Genomic DNA, 15,621 nt, shown 5'->3' with positions numbered 1-15,621 from the left:
GAGCTTACACCCTATATTCCCGATCACATGTACACACATACTGTACACACTAGTCTCTGCCTCAGTGGAGCTTACACTCTATATTCCCTATCACATGTACACACATACTGTACACACTAGTCCCTGCCTCAGTGGAGCTTACACTCTATATTCCCTATCACATGTACACACATACTGTACACACTAGTCTCTGCCTCAGTGGAGCTTACACTCTATATTCCCTATCACTTGTACACACATACTGTACACACTAGTCTCTGCCTCAGTGGAGCTTACACTCTATATTCCCAATCACATGTACACACATACTGTACACACTAGTCTCTGCCTCAGTGGAGCCTACACTCTATATTTCCTATCACATGTACACACATACTGTACACACTAGTCCCTGCCTCAGTGGAGCTCACACTCTATATTCCCTATCACATGTACACACATACTGTACACACTAGTCCCTGCCTCAGTGGAGCTCACACCCTATATTCCCTATCACATGTACACACATACTGTACACACTAGTCCCAGCCTCAGTGGAGCTCACACCCTATATTCCCTATCACATGTACACACATACTGTACACACTAGTCCCTGCCTCAGTGGAGCTTACACTCTATATTCCCTATCACATGTACACACATACACTGTACACACTAGTCCCTGCCTCAGTGGAGCTCACACCCTATATTCCCTATCACATGTACACACATACTGTACACACTAGTCCCTGCCTCAGTGGAGCTCACACCCTATATTCCCTATCACATGTACACACATACTGTACACACTAGTCTCTGCCTCAGTGGAGCTTACACTCTATATTCCCTAACACATGTACACACATACTGTACACACTAGTCCCTGCCTTAGTGGAGCTTACACTCTATATTCCCTATCACATGTACACACATACACTGTACACACTAGTCCCTGCCTCAGTGGAGCATACACTCTATATTCCCTATCACATGTGCACACATACTGTACACACTAGTCCCTGCCTCAGTGGAGCTTACACTCTATATTCCCTATCACATGTGCAAACATACTGTACACACTAGTCCCTGCCTCAGTGGAGCTTACACCCTATATTCCCTATCACATGTACACACACATACTGTACACACTAGTCTCTGCCTCAGTGGAGCTTACACTCTATATTTCCTATCACATGTATACACACATACTGTACACACTAGTCTCTACCTCAGTGGAGCTTACACCCTATATTCCCTATCACATGTACACACACATACTGTACACACTAGTCCCTGCCTCAGTGGAGCTTACACTATATTCCTCCCTATCACATTTACACACACATACTGTACACACTAGTCCCTGCCTCAGTGGAGCTTACACTATATTCCTCCCTATCACATGTACACACATACTGTACACACTAGTCCCTGCCTCAGTGGAGCTTACACTCTATATCCCCGGTCACATGTGCACACATACTGTACACACTAGTCCCTGCCTCAGTGGAGCTTACACTCTATATCCCCGGTCACATGTGCACACATACTGTACACACTAGTCTCTGCCTCAGTGGAGCTTACACTCTATATTCCCTATCACATGTGCACACATACTGTACACACTAGTCCCTACCTCAGTGGAGCTTACACCCTCTATTCCCTATCACATGTGCACACATACTGTACACACTAGTCTCTGCCTCAGTGGAGCTTACACCCTCTATTCCCTATCACTTGTACACACATACTGTACACACTAGTCCCTGCCTCAGTGGAGCTTACACCCTCTATTCCCTATCACATGTACACACATACTGTACACACTAGTCCCTGCCTCAGTGGAGCTTACACCCTATATTCCCGATCACATGTACACACATACTGTACACACTAGTCCCTGCCTCAGTGGAGCTTACACTCTATATTCCCTATCACATGTACACACATACTGTACACACTAGTCCCTGCCTCAGTGGAGCTTACACTCTATATTCCCTATCACATGTACACACATACTGTACACACTAGTCTCTGCCTCAGTGGAGCTTACACTCTATATTCCCTATCACATGTACACACATACTGTACACACTAGTCTCTGCCTCAGTGTAGCTTACACCCTATATTCCCTATCACATGTACACACACATACTGTACACACTAGTCCCTGCCTCAGTGGAGCTACACCCTATATTCCCTATCACATGTACACACACATACTGTACACACTAGTCCCTGCCTCAGTGGAGCTACACCCTATATTCCCTATCACATGTACACACACATACTGTACACACTAGTCCCTGCCTCAGTGGAGCTACACCCTATATTCCCTATCACATGTACACACATACTGTACACACTAGTCCCTGCCTCAGTGGAGCTTACACCCTCTATTCCCTATCACTTGTACACACATACTGTACACACTAGTCCCTGCCTCATTGGAGCTTACACCCTCTATTCCCTATCACATGTACATACATACTGTACACACTAGTCTCTGCCTCAGTGGAGCTTACACTCTATATCCCCGGTCACATGTACACACATACTGTACACACTAGTCTCTGCCTCAGTGGAGCTTACACTCTATAATCCCTATCACATGTACACACATACTGTACACACTAGTCTCTGCCTCAGTGGAGCTTACACTCTATATCCCCGGTCACATGTACACACATACTGTACACACTAGTCCCTGCCTCAGTGGAGCTTACACTCTATATTCCCTATCACATGTACACACATACTGTACACACTAGTCTCTGCCTCAGTGGAGCTTACAGTCTATATCCCCGGTCACATGTACACACATACTGTACACACTAGTCTCTGCCTCAGTGGAGCTTACAGTCTATATCCCCGGTCACATGTACACACATACTGTACACACTAGTCTCTGCCTCAGTGGAGCTTACACCCTATATTCCCTATCACATGTACACACATACTGTACACACTAGTCTCTGCCTCAGTGGAGCTTACACTCTATATTCCCTATCCCTGCCTCAGTGGAGCTTACACTCTATATTCCCTATCACATGTACACACATACTGTACACACTAGTCTCTGCCTCAGTGGAGCTTACAGTCTATATCCCCGGTCACATGTACACACATACTGTACACACTAGTCTCTGCCTCAGTGGAGCTTACACCCTATATTCCCTATCACATGTACACACATACTGTACACACTAGTCTCTGCCTCAGTGGAGCTTACACTCTATATTCCCTATCACATGTACACACATACTGTACACACTAGTCCCTGCCTCAGTGGAGCTTACACTATATATTCCCTATCACATGTACACACACATACTGTACACACTAGTCCCTGCCTCAGTGGAGCTTACACCCTATAATCCCTATCACATGTACACACATACTGTACACACTAGTCTCTGCCTCAGTGGAGCTTACACTCTATATTCCCTATCACATGTACACACACATACTGTACACACTAGTCCCTGCCTCAGTGGAGCTTACACTCTATATTCCCTATCACATGTACACACATACTGTACACACTAGTCTCTGCCTCAGTGGAGCTTACACTCTATATTCCCTATCACATGTACACACATACTGTACACACTAGTCCCTGCCTCAGTGGAGCTTACACTATATATTCCCTATCACATGTACACACATACTGTACACACTAGTCTCTGCCTCAGTGGAGCTTACACTCTATATTCCCTATCACATGTACACACATACTGTACACACTAGTCCCTGCCTCAGTGGAGCTTACACTCTATATTCCCTATCACATGTACACACACATACTGTACACACTAGTCCCTGCCTCAGTGGAGCTTACACCCTATAATCCCTATCACATGTACACACATACTGTACACACTAGTCTCTGCCTCAGTGGAGCTTACACTCTATATTCCCTATCACATGTACACACATACTGTACACACTAGTCCCTGCCTCAGTGGAGCTTACACTCTATATTCCCTATCACATGTACACATACTGTACACACTAGTCCCTGCCTCAGTGGAGCTTACACTCTATATTCCCTATCACATGTACACACATACTGTACACACTAGTCCCTGCCTCAGTGGAGCTTACACTCTATATTCCCGATCATATGTACATACATACTGTACACACTAGTCTCTGCCTCAGTGGAGCTTACACACTATATTCCCGATCACATGTAAACACACATACTGTACACACCTCAGTGGAGCTTACACTCTATATTCCCTATCACATGTACACACATACTGTACACACTAGTCCCTGCCTCAGTGGAGCTTACACTCTATATTCCCTATCACATGTACACACATACTGTACACACTAGTCCCTGCCTCAGTGGAGCTCACACTCTATATTCCCTATCACATGTACACACATACTGTACACACTAGTCCCTGCCTCAGAGGAGCTTACACTCTATATTCCCTATCACATGTACACACATACTGTACACACTAGTCCCTGCCTCAGTGGAGCTCACACTCTATATTCCCTATCACATGTACACACATACTGGACACACTAGTCCCTGCCTCAGAGGAGCTTACACTCTATATTCCCTATCACATGTGCACACATACTGTACACACTAGTCCCTGCCTCAGTGGAGCATACACTCTATATTCCCTATCACATGTGCACACACATACTGTACACACTAGTCCCTGCCTCAGTGGAGCTTACACTCTATATTCCCTATCACATGTACACACCAGTCTCTGCCTCAGTGGAGCTTACACTATATTCCTCCCTATCACATGTACACACATACTGTACACACTAGTCCCTGCCTCAGTGGAGCTTACACTATATTCCTCCCTATCACATGTACACACATACTGTACACACTAGTCCCTGCCTCAGTGGAGCTTACACTCTATATTCCCTATCACATGTGCACACATACTGTACACACTAGTCCCTGCCTCAGTGGAGCTTACACTCTATATTCCCGATCACATGTACACACACATACTGTACACACTAGTCTCTGCCTCAGTGGAGCTCACACTCTATATTCCCTATCACATGTACACACATACTGTACACACTAGTCTCTGCCTCAGTGGAGCTCACACTCTATATTCCCTATCACATGTACACACATACTGTACACACTAGTCCCTGCCTCAGTGGAGCTCACACCCTATATTCCCTATCACATGCACACACATACTGTACACACTAGTCCCTGCCTCAGTGGAGCTTACACTCTATATTCCCTATCACATGTACACACATACACTGTACACACTAGTCCCTGCCTCAGTGGAGCTCACACCCTATATTCCCTATCATATGTACACACATACTGTACACACTAGACTCTGCCTCAGTGGAGCTTACACTCTATATTCCCTATCACATGTACACACACATACTGTACACACTAGTCCCTGCCTCATTGGAGCTTACACCCTATATTCCCTATCACATGTACATACATACTGTACACACTAGTCCCTGCCTCAGTGGAGCTTACACTCTATATTCCCTATCACATGTACACACATACTGTACACACTAGTCTCTGCCTCAGTGGAGCTTACACTCTATATTCCCTATCACATGTGCACACATACTGTACACACTAGTCTCTGCCTCAGTGGAGCTTACACTCTATATTCCCTATCACATGTACACACATACTGTACACACTAGTCTCTGCCTCAGTGGAGCTTACACTCTATATTCCCCATCACATGTACACACATACTGTACACACTAGTCTCTGCCTCAGTGGAGCTTTCACTCTATATTCCCGATCACATGTACACACATACTGTACACACTAGTCTCTGCCTCAGTGGAGCTTACACTCTATATTCCCCATCACATGTACACACATACTGTACACACTAGTCTCTGCCTCAGTGGAGCTTACACTCTATATTCCCCATCACATGTACACACATACTGTACACACTAGTCTCTGCGTCAGTGGAGTTTACACTCTATATCCCCGGTCACATGTACACACATACTGTATACACTAGTCTCTGCCTCAGTGGAGCTCACGCTCTATATTCCCTATCACATGTACACACATATTGTACACACTAGTCTCTGCATCAGTGGAGCTTACACTCTATATCCCCGGTCACAGGTACAAACATACTGTACACACTAGTATCTGCCTCAGTGGAGCTTACACTCTATATTCCCTATCACATGTACACACACATACTGTACACACTAGTCTCTGCCTCAGTGGAGCTTACACTCTATATCCCCGGTCACATGTACACACATACTGTACACACTAGTCCCTGCCTCAGTGGAGCTTACACTCTATATTCCCTATCACATGTACACACATACTGTACACACTAGTCTCTGCCTCAGTGGAGCTTACACTCTATATCCCCGGTCACATGTACACACATACTGTACACACTAGTCTCTGCCTCAGTGGAGCTTACACTCTATATTCCCTATCACATGTACACACATACTGTACACACTAGTCCCTGCCTCAGTGGAGCTTACACTCTATATTCCCTATCACATGTACACACACATACTGTACACACTAGTCCCTGTCTCAGTTGAGCTTACACTCTATATTCCCTATCACATGTACACACACATACTGTACACACTAGTCCCCTGCCTCAGTGGAGCTTACACTCTATATTCCCTATCACTTGTACACACATACTGTACACACTAGTCCCTGCCTCATTGGAGCTTACACCCTATATTCCCTATCACATGTACACACATACTGTACACACTAGTCCCTGCCTCAGTGGAGCTTACACTCTATATTCCCTATCACATGTACACACATACTGTACACACTAGTCTCTGCCTCAGTGGAGCTTACACTCTATATTCCCTATCACATGTACACACATACTGTACACACTAGTCCCTGCCTCAGTGGAGCTTACACTATATATTCCCTATCACATGTACACACATACTGTACACACTAGTCTCTGCCTCAGTGGAGCTTACACTCTATATTCCCTATCACATGTACACACATACTGTACACACTAGTCCCTGCCTCAGTGGAGCTTACACTCTATATTCCCTATCACATGTACACACATACTGTACACACTAGTCTCTGCCTCAGTGGAGCTTACACTCTATATTCCCTATCACATGTACACACATACTGTACACACTAGTCCCTGCCTCAGTGGAGCTTACACTCTATATTCCCTATCACATGTACACATACTGTACACACTAGTCCCTGCCTCAGTGGAGCTTACACTCTATATTCCCTATCACATGTACACACATACTGTACACACTAGTCCCTGCCTCAGTGGAGCTTACACTCTATATTCCCGATCATATGTACATACATACTGTACACACTAGTCTCTGCCTCAGTGGAGCTTACACACTATATTCCCGATCACATGTAAACACACATACTGTACACACCTCAGTGGAGCTTACACTCTATATTCCCTATCACATGTACACACATACTGTACACACTAGTCCCTGCCTCAGTGGAGCTTACACTCTATATTCCCTATCACATGTACACACATACTGTACACACTAGTCCCTGCCTCAGTGGAGCTCACACTCTATATTCCCTATCACATGTACACACATACTGTACACACTAGTCCCTGCCTCAGTGGAGCTTACACTATATTCCTCCCTATCACATGTACACACATACTGTACACACTAGTCCCTGCCTCAGTGGAGCTTACACTCTATATTCCCTATCACATGTGCACACATACTGTACACACTAGTCCCTGCCTCAGTGGAGCTTACACTCTATATTCCCGATCACATGTACACACACATACTGTACACACTAGTCTCTGCCTCAGTGGAGCTCACACTCTATATTCCCTATCACATGTACACACATACTGTACACACTAGTCTCTGCCTCAGTGGAGCTCACACTCTATATTCCCTATCACATGTACACACATACTGTACACACTAGTCCCTGCCTCAGTGGAGCTCACACCCTATATTCCCTATCACATGCACACACATACTGTACACACTAGTCCCTGCCTCAGTGGAGCTTACACTCTATATTCCCTATCACATGTACACACATACACTGTACACACTAGTCCCTGCCTCAGTGGAGCTCACACCCTATATTCCCTATCATATGTACACACATACTGTACACACTAGACTCTGCCTCAGTGGAGCTTACACTCTATATTCCCTATCACATGTACACACACATACTGTACACACTAGTCCCTGCCTCATTGGAGCTTACACCCTATATTCCCTATCACATGTACATACATACTGTACACACTAGTCCCTGCCTCAGTGGAGCTTACACTCTATATTCCCTATCACATGTACACACATACTGTACACACTAGTCTCTGCCTCAGTGGAGCTTACACTCTATATTCCCTATCACATGTGCACACATACTGTACACACTAGTCTCTGCCTCAGTGGAGCTTACACTCTATATTCCCTATCACATGTACACACATACTGTACACACTAGTCTCTGCCTCAGTGGAGCTTACACTCTATATTCCCCATCACATGTACACACATACTGTACACACTAGTCTCTGCCTCAGTGGAGCTTACACTCTATATTCCCCATCACATGTACACACATACTGTACACACTAGTCTCTGCGTCAGTGGAGTTTACACTCTATATCCCCGGTCACATGTACACACATACACTGTACACACTAGTCCCTGCCTCAGTGGAGCTCACACCCTATATTCCCTATCATATGTACACACATACTGTACACACTAGACTCTGCCTCAGTGGAGCTTACACTCTATATTCCCTATCACATGTACACACACATACTGTACACACTAGTCCCTGCCTCATTGGAGCTTACACCCTATATTCCCTATCACATGTACATACATACTGTACACACTAGTCCCTGCCTCAGTGGAGCTTACACTCTATATTCCCTATCACATGTACACACATACTGTACACACTAGTCTCTGCCTCAGTGGAGCTTACACTCTATATTCCCTATCACATGTGCACACATACTGTACACACTAGTCTCTGCCTCAGTGGAGCTTACACTCTATATTCCCTATCACATGTACACACATACTGTACACACTAGTCTCTGCCTCAGTGGAGCTTACACTCTATATTCCCCATCACATGTACACACATACTGTACACACTAGTCTCTGCCTCAGTGGAGCTTACACTCTATATTCCCCATCACATGTACACACATACTGTACACACTAGTCTCTGCGTCAGTGGAGTTTACACTCTATATCCCCGGTCACATGTACACACATACTGTATACACTAGTCTCTGCCTCAGTGGAGCTCACGCTCTATATTCCCTATCACATGTACACACATATTGTACACACTAGTCTCTGCATCAGTGGAGCTTACACTCTATATCCCCGGTCACAGGTACAAACATACTGTACACACTAGTATCTGCCTCAGTGGAGCTTACACTCTATATTCCCTATCACATGTACACACACATACTGTACACACTAGTCTCTGCCTCAGTGGAGCTTACACTCTATATCCCCGGTCACATGTACACACATACTGTACACACTAGTCCCTGCCTCAGTGGAGCTTACACTCTATATTCCCTATCACATGTACACACATACTGTACACACTAGTCCCTGCCTCAGTGGAGCTTACACTCTATATTCCCTATCACATGTACAAACACATACTGTACACACTAGTCCCTGCCTCAGTTGAGCTTACACTCTATATTCCCTATCACATGTACACACACATACTGTACACACTAGTCCCCTGCCTCAGTGGAGCTTACACTCTATATTCCCTATCACTTGTACACACATACTGTACACACTAGTCCCTGCCTCATTGGAGCTTACACCCTATATTCCCTATCACATGTACACACATACTGTACACACTAGTCCCTGCCTCAGTGGAGCTTACACCCTATATTCCCGATCACATGTACACACATACTGTACACACTAGTCTCTGCCTCAGTGGAGCTTACACTCTATATTCCCTATAACATGTGCACACACATACTGTACACACTAGTCCCTGCCTCAGTGGAGCTTACACTCTATATTCCCGATCACATGTACACACATACTGTACACACTAGTCCCTGCCTCAGTGGAGCTTACGCTCTATATTCCCTATCACATGTACACACATACACTGTACACACTAGTCCCTGCCTCAGTGGAGCTTACACTCTATATTCCCGATCACATGTGCACACATACTGTACACACTAGTCTCTGCCTCAGTGGAGCTTACACTCTATATTCCCTATCACATGTACACACATACTGTACACACTAGTCTCTGCCTCAGTGGAGCTTACACTCTATATTCCCTATCACATGTACACACATACTGTACACACTAGTCTCTGCCTCAGTGGAGCTTACACTCTATATTCCCTATCACATGTACACACATACTGTACACACTAGTCTCTGCCTCAGTGGAGCTTACACTCTATATTCCCTATCACATGTACACACATACTGTACACACTAGTCTCTGCGTCAGTGGAGCTTACACTCTATATTCCCTATCACATGTACACACATACTGTACACACTAGTCCCTGCCTCAGTGGAGCTTACACTCTATATTCCCTATCACATGTACACACATACTGTACACACTAGTCTCTGCCTCAGTGGAGCTTACACTCTATATTCCCTATCACATGTACACACATACTGTACACACTAGTCCCTGCCTCAGTGGAGCTTACACTCTATATTCCCTATCACATGTACACACATACTGTACACACTAGTTTTGTTGGGAGCCAGTTATACGTATGTTTTTGTGTGTGGAAGGACGCCCTCACAAGCACAGGACGAACATACAAACTCCACACATATAGGACCTTGGTGGGAATCAAACTCAAGACCTCAGTGAAGGAGTAATGCTAACCATTACACCAGTCGTGCTGGGCGCATAAAGACAGAGAAGGGTTGGGAATGGGGTAGTACCAGACACATACAGGGACTATGGGATCAGGACACCAGCAAGGAAATACTGGGACATGGGCAGTACTACAGCCAGGGAGGTATATAGATGCTGGGATCATAGGACCGAGTCAGGACATCTAGCTGGGAAGATAACCAGAAACAGGGACAACAGACATGATGATGATATACAGATACAGGGGCTATGGGTATAATGATGATATAGATACAGGGACTCGGAGTATAATGATATACAGACACAAGGTCTACAGGCACAATAACAATATATAGATACATGGACTACTAGCAAGATGATTATATACAAATACAGGGACTAGATACGACGATATACAGAAAAAGGGACTACGGGCATATGAAGAGAGGGACTATATGCACGATGACATAAAGCTACGGGGATTACGGGACCACAGTTAGGTCAGTGAGGGTTTCTGCAATATTCTACGGCAGCGTTTCCCAACCTCGGTCCTCAAAGCACACTAACAGTCCAGGTTTTAGTGATATCCAGGCTTGGGCACACGTGATTAAATAAAAATAACTGAGGTTCTAATTAAGACACCTGTGCTCAAGTATGCTATCCTTAAAACATGGACTGTGTGCCCTGAGGGCCGTGGTTGGGAACCCCTGTCCTACGGTATAACAGGTATCAGTGTTTTCCTGCAGTCTACTCTGTAGCACATAATAAAGTGCCCCAGCCCCAAAGTAAAGCGTTATGGCGTTATATAAATGCCCTGCAGTAGGGCCCAGGGTACGATACCGTGACTGATAATGCGGATACGGACCTCGCCAGCCGGCACACGCCCCTGTAGGAGAAAGGTAGGAGTTATAATTACCTGTGCCGATGCTCATCGTGGCCCTGACCGTGAATGAGGAAGCCCCCCACGTTCTTGTCCCCTTTATCCGAGTCTATGTGGGGTATCAGCACGTCCTCCAGGCCCAGGTCAAAGCGTTTGTGCTTGGATGAGTCGGGCAGAAAGAAGAAGGCCCCGAAACACAGAGTGATGAAGGCACTGAGGATGAGGAGCAAGATGAACTTCTCGGAGAGCCTCAGGGTGGCACGGTGATGAGGGATGGAGGACGTCCCCAGGTTCAGAGCTGGGATCCTGCGCCCAGTCAGGGGGAGCAGAGCTGGGGTGGTCATGCCTGGGGTGGAGGTGAAGAGCTGGTCTCAGGTGATACCGAATGTAAAATGCATTGAGGGTACTTCCTGGCCGACCTGGGCACACCTGTCACACTCAGGTCCCAGAGGGGCGATTCCACAGCACAGTGTGCCCCCAGCCCGTCGGGTATGTACCACCACAACAGTTGTGCCTTCACCCACCGTCCTGTGGCAACTGTGCCAAGAATCACTACTGGGTATGCAATGCTACCTGTGCCAGGAATCACAGCCAGCTGTCCAGCGGCATCTGTGCAAGGAGAGGATTCACCGCCAGGTATCCGGTGCCATCTGTGCCAGAAGCCACTGCCAGGTATCCAATGCCAACTGTGGAGGCAGTCACTGCCGAGTATATATAAAGTTACCTGGGCCACGAGTCACTGTCGGCTATATATGCTGTAGACGTTGCCAGGAGTCACTTCCAGGTATAATGCCACCTGTGCCAGGAGTCACTTCCGGGTATATATGCTGCAGCCGGTGCCAGTACACACTGCAGGGTATATCCAATGTCACTTTTGCCAGGAGTCAGGTATATTTAATGCCCCCTGTGCCAGGAGTCACTACAGGGTATATATGATGCCACCTGTGCCAAGAGTTACTACAGGGTATATATGATGCCCCCTGTGCCAAGAGTCACTACAGGGTATATATGATGCCACCTGTGCCTGGATACTGCCAGGTATATATGATGCCCCCTGTGCCAGGAGTCACTGCCAGGTATATATGACGCTACCTGTGCCAGGTATATATGCTGCCACCGGGGCCAAGAGTCACCGTCGGGTATATATGATGCCAATGGTGCCAGGAGACTCTGCCAGGTACAGATGGTGCCCCTGAGTAGATGAGACGGGTGTGGCGGTGCACCTAGGAGTGTCCAATGCTGGGGCTCCCCGGGTCCTGGTCTCCTCTCTCCGCAGCTCCTCCCCCACCCTAGTCGGTTATCGGTGCGGGCGCCATCTTACCCGGGAGGGCGGAGCGAGGAGGGGCTGCCATGGCGACGCCAGGGTCTCCGGGAGCCAATCACAGTTCTCACACCCAATGCGGCCCCTGAGCCAGCGCGGGCGCGTCACCTCCGTCACAGGGTCACGTGGGCTCATGACGCCGCTGCCGCCCTCCCTCCCGCCCGCCTCCGCCATCTTTCCTGAGGGCAGAAATGAGGCGTGAGCTCCCAAGTGAGTCATTATTGGTGTGGGGCGGAGGCATGCTGGGATTTATAGTTCCACAGCAGCTGGAGAGAGCCATAATAACACGATGAGGATAAGAGAAAGCATCCTCACATTTAAGTCCATGAAGCACTTCAGAGCACGGTGTCTACTCTCCCGCAATCTTCGGGGCACGCGCCCAGCCTCCGGGAGAGTCCGTCACCGTCCCGGATCGCAAGCGCTTCCCCAGTGACCGATGGTGCGATTCTCTGCGAATGGCGACATCTAGCCCCGCCCCCTGCCCTACAATGCTGCAACTGGTGACGCCTGGGGGAATCCCGAATTTAGTGGAACCCTTCCATCCGGCAACAGCTGGCCAACCTCTCCGCATGCTACCCAACTGAGGTGGGCATCAGAAGGTTTGGGTGAGGTGATTTACGCGGAGCGGCCTGCCCGTAGCATCGCCCCTGCGGCCGGGAGAATAATGTGAATCTGGGCTGTAGTTGATGATGCGATCATGGCTCCACACCCCCCTTTTTTCGGAAATGACTTCCCCTACGGGTCGTATGATTCTCATGCCATGCCCCTCATCAGGATCACTCTCCACGGAGTATCTCCTACAAGACACCTGGCGATAGTGGGTATGCCTCCGGGCACGAGGCTGAGCTCATCCCACACACACGCCCCTCCATTCAGTGGTGGCTAAAGGCATGGGCTAGCAGGGCTGTCGCCTGGAGCGCCATACACTGAAGGGCGCAGCCCTGCATGCTGCCTAAACAGAGACACTCACCACCGGCCGGCTCCGAAAATCTCAACATCCACCCACCCATTGGCGTTATTGGTGGGGGCAAGGGCGCATAAATGCAGCGCAGGATGGCGATGGGCGCAGAGAAGCCTAGCGTTGACCCTGCCTCCATTACTCCTGATCACTTCTCCCATCTGTTCAGGAGAAAAGGAGGAAATGATGCTTGGAGCAATTGGATCGCTTCGGGTGTATGCGTTCCCACATGCACGGTATTTATTATCTTTAAATAGCAAGTGAGGCACTTTGTAAGCATGCATTGCCACTGTTCTGGAGATGTCCTCTTTTCCGTACTTCTGTGGAGGATAATAAATGATGATGGAGAAGGGGGGAGGATGTTACAGTGCAGACAGAGCTCAGAGAGGAGATCCAAAGCTTCTCTGTTCACTACATCATGTGACTAGTTGCCATGGCGATCAGATGACTCTGGATAAAGGTCCTGATTCCGAGGTGGATGCAAGAGCGATCAGTGCTGTGTCCTCGGTAACAGCAGATCTGAGAATGTATGTAGATGATGCAGGTATCGTCTTTTGAATTCAGACGCGTCCGAAGACTCAGGATGGGATCACCATCGGGAACATCGGCGGAGCAGCAGACATCTGGGTTACCCTAAGCTTACTCAGAATGTCCACCGCAAGTAACTTGCCAATGTCAGTAAATCTGCGTCCGCAGTCACTGGCATCAAAATGCCTATAAAACGTCTGTAGCTTCCCTCACACTGCGACCGGGGCCGCGGCACATGCACACTGCTGCACAGGCGCCATTACCAAAACATCAGTCAATAGCAACCCAGTCTCCACTTGTATCGGTGTCTGAATCAGCCCCAAAGTGCTGAATTATTTATTGCTCATTAATAGCAGCCTCAGGAAACAAACCAAGGAAAAATGATTATTACCAAGATTCTTCTCATAGCCTGCTAGAGTGATTTATGTAAAACTAGCTGGGGTACCCGGCGGTGCCTGGGTTGATGACTGGGCACTGAAGAACACCTGCAGCCTTCATTTTTTTACATTGTCCTCGTCTATAACTTGGATAACTATACACATTAGGAGTAAATTATTATTATCCTTTATTTATATGGCGCCACAAGGGTTCCGCAGCGCCTTACACAGTACATAAACAAATGAGCACACAAGAAAACAGTTATTAACAGTACACGCAATGCAGGACAGATACATGATTTATACACATTGCTGCATAACACTTACATAAGCAACATGGTGTCAGCAACCAAGTGTTAGGTGCTGTTATAGATTAAAGTATAAGTAAGGGAAGGAGAAGCACGTGAGGGCAGAGGGCCCTGCTCATGAGAGCTTACATTCTAAAGGGGCGGGGCAGACAAATGGGTGACACAGATGGGCTGGATTGTGAGGAAGGAACATGGAGTAGTGGGTTAGGATGAGCGCTGGAAAGCTTTGAGGAAGAAAGGGGTCTTGAGAGCCCATTTGAAGATTAGGACCCAGGAAACAAAGTTATCAAGGTATGTTGAGCCGAGGTCAGGGAGACGAGAAAGGCAGCTACTCAAAGTTGCAAATGTCATGAGCATTGAGTGGAAA

At 47.2% G+C, this 15,621-nt stretch overlaps 1 protein-coding gene across 1 annotated transcript in view; it reads right to left on the bottom strand.

The window, feature by feature from the left end:
- The window catches only part of MAN1A2 (mannosidase alpha class 1A member 2), an 85,795-nt gene extending 72,648 nt beyond the window's left edge, over positions 1-13,147 (bottom strand). The window contains exon 1 of the mRNA XM_088462273.1: positions 11,799-13,147. Within this exon, the coding sequence (XP_088318399.1) occupies positions 11,799-12,106 (308 nt within the window). The 5' untranslated portion in view covers positions 12,107-13,147. The remainder of the gene's footprint in view (positions 1-11,798) is intronic.
- Between the last annotated feature and the right edge of the window lie 2,474 nt (positions 13,148-15,621).

This window comes from Taudactylus pleione, unplaced genomic scaffold (assembly GCF_031769625.1).
Source record: "Taudactylus pleione unplaced genomic scaffold, aTauple2 ptg001181l, whole genome shotgun sequence".
NCBI classification, from domain to species: Eukaryota; Metazoa; Chordata; class Amphibia; order Anura; family Myobatrachidae; genus Taudactylus; species Taudactylus pleione.
This window is presented reverse-complemented; position numbering and strand designations above follow the sequence as displayed.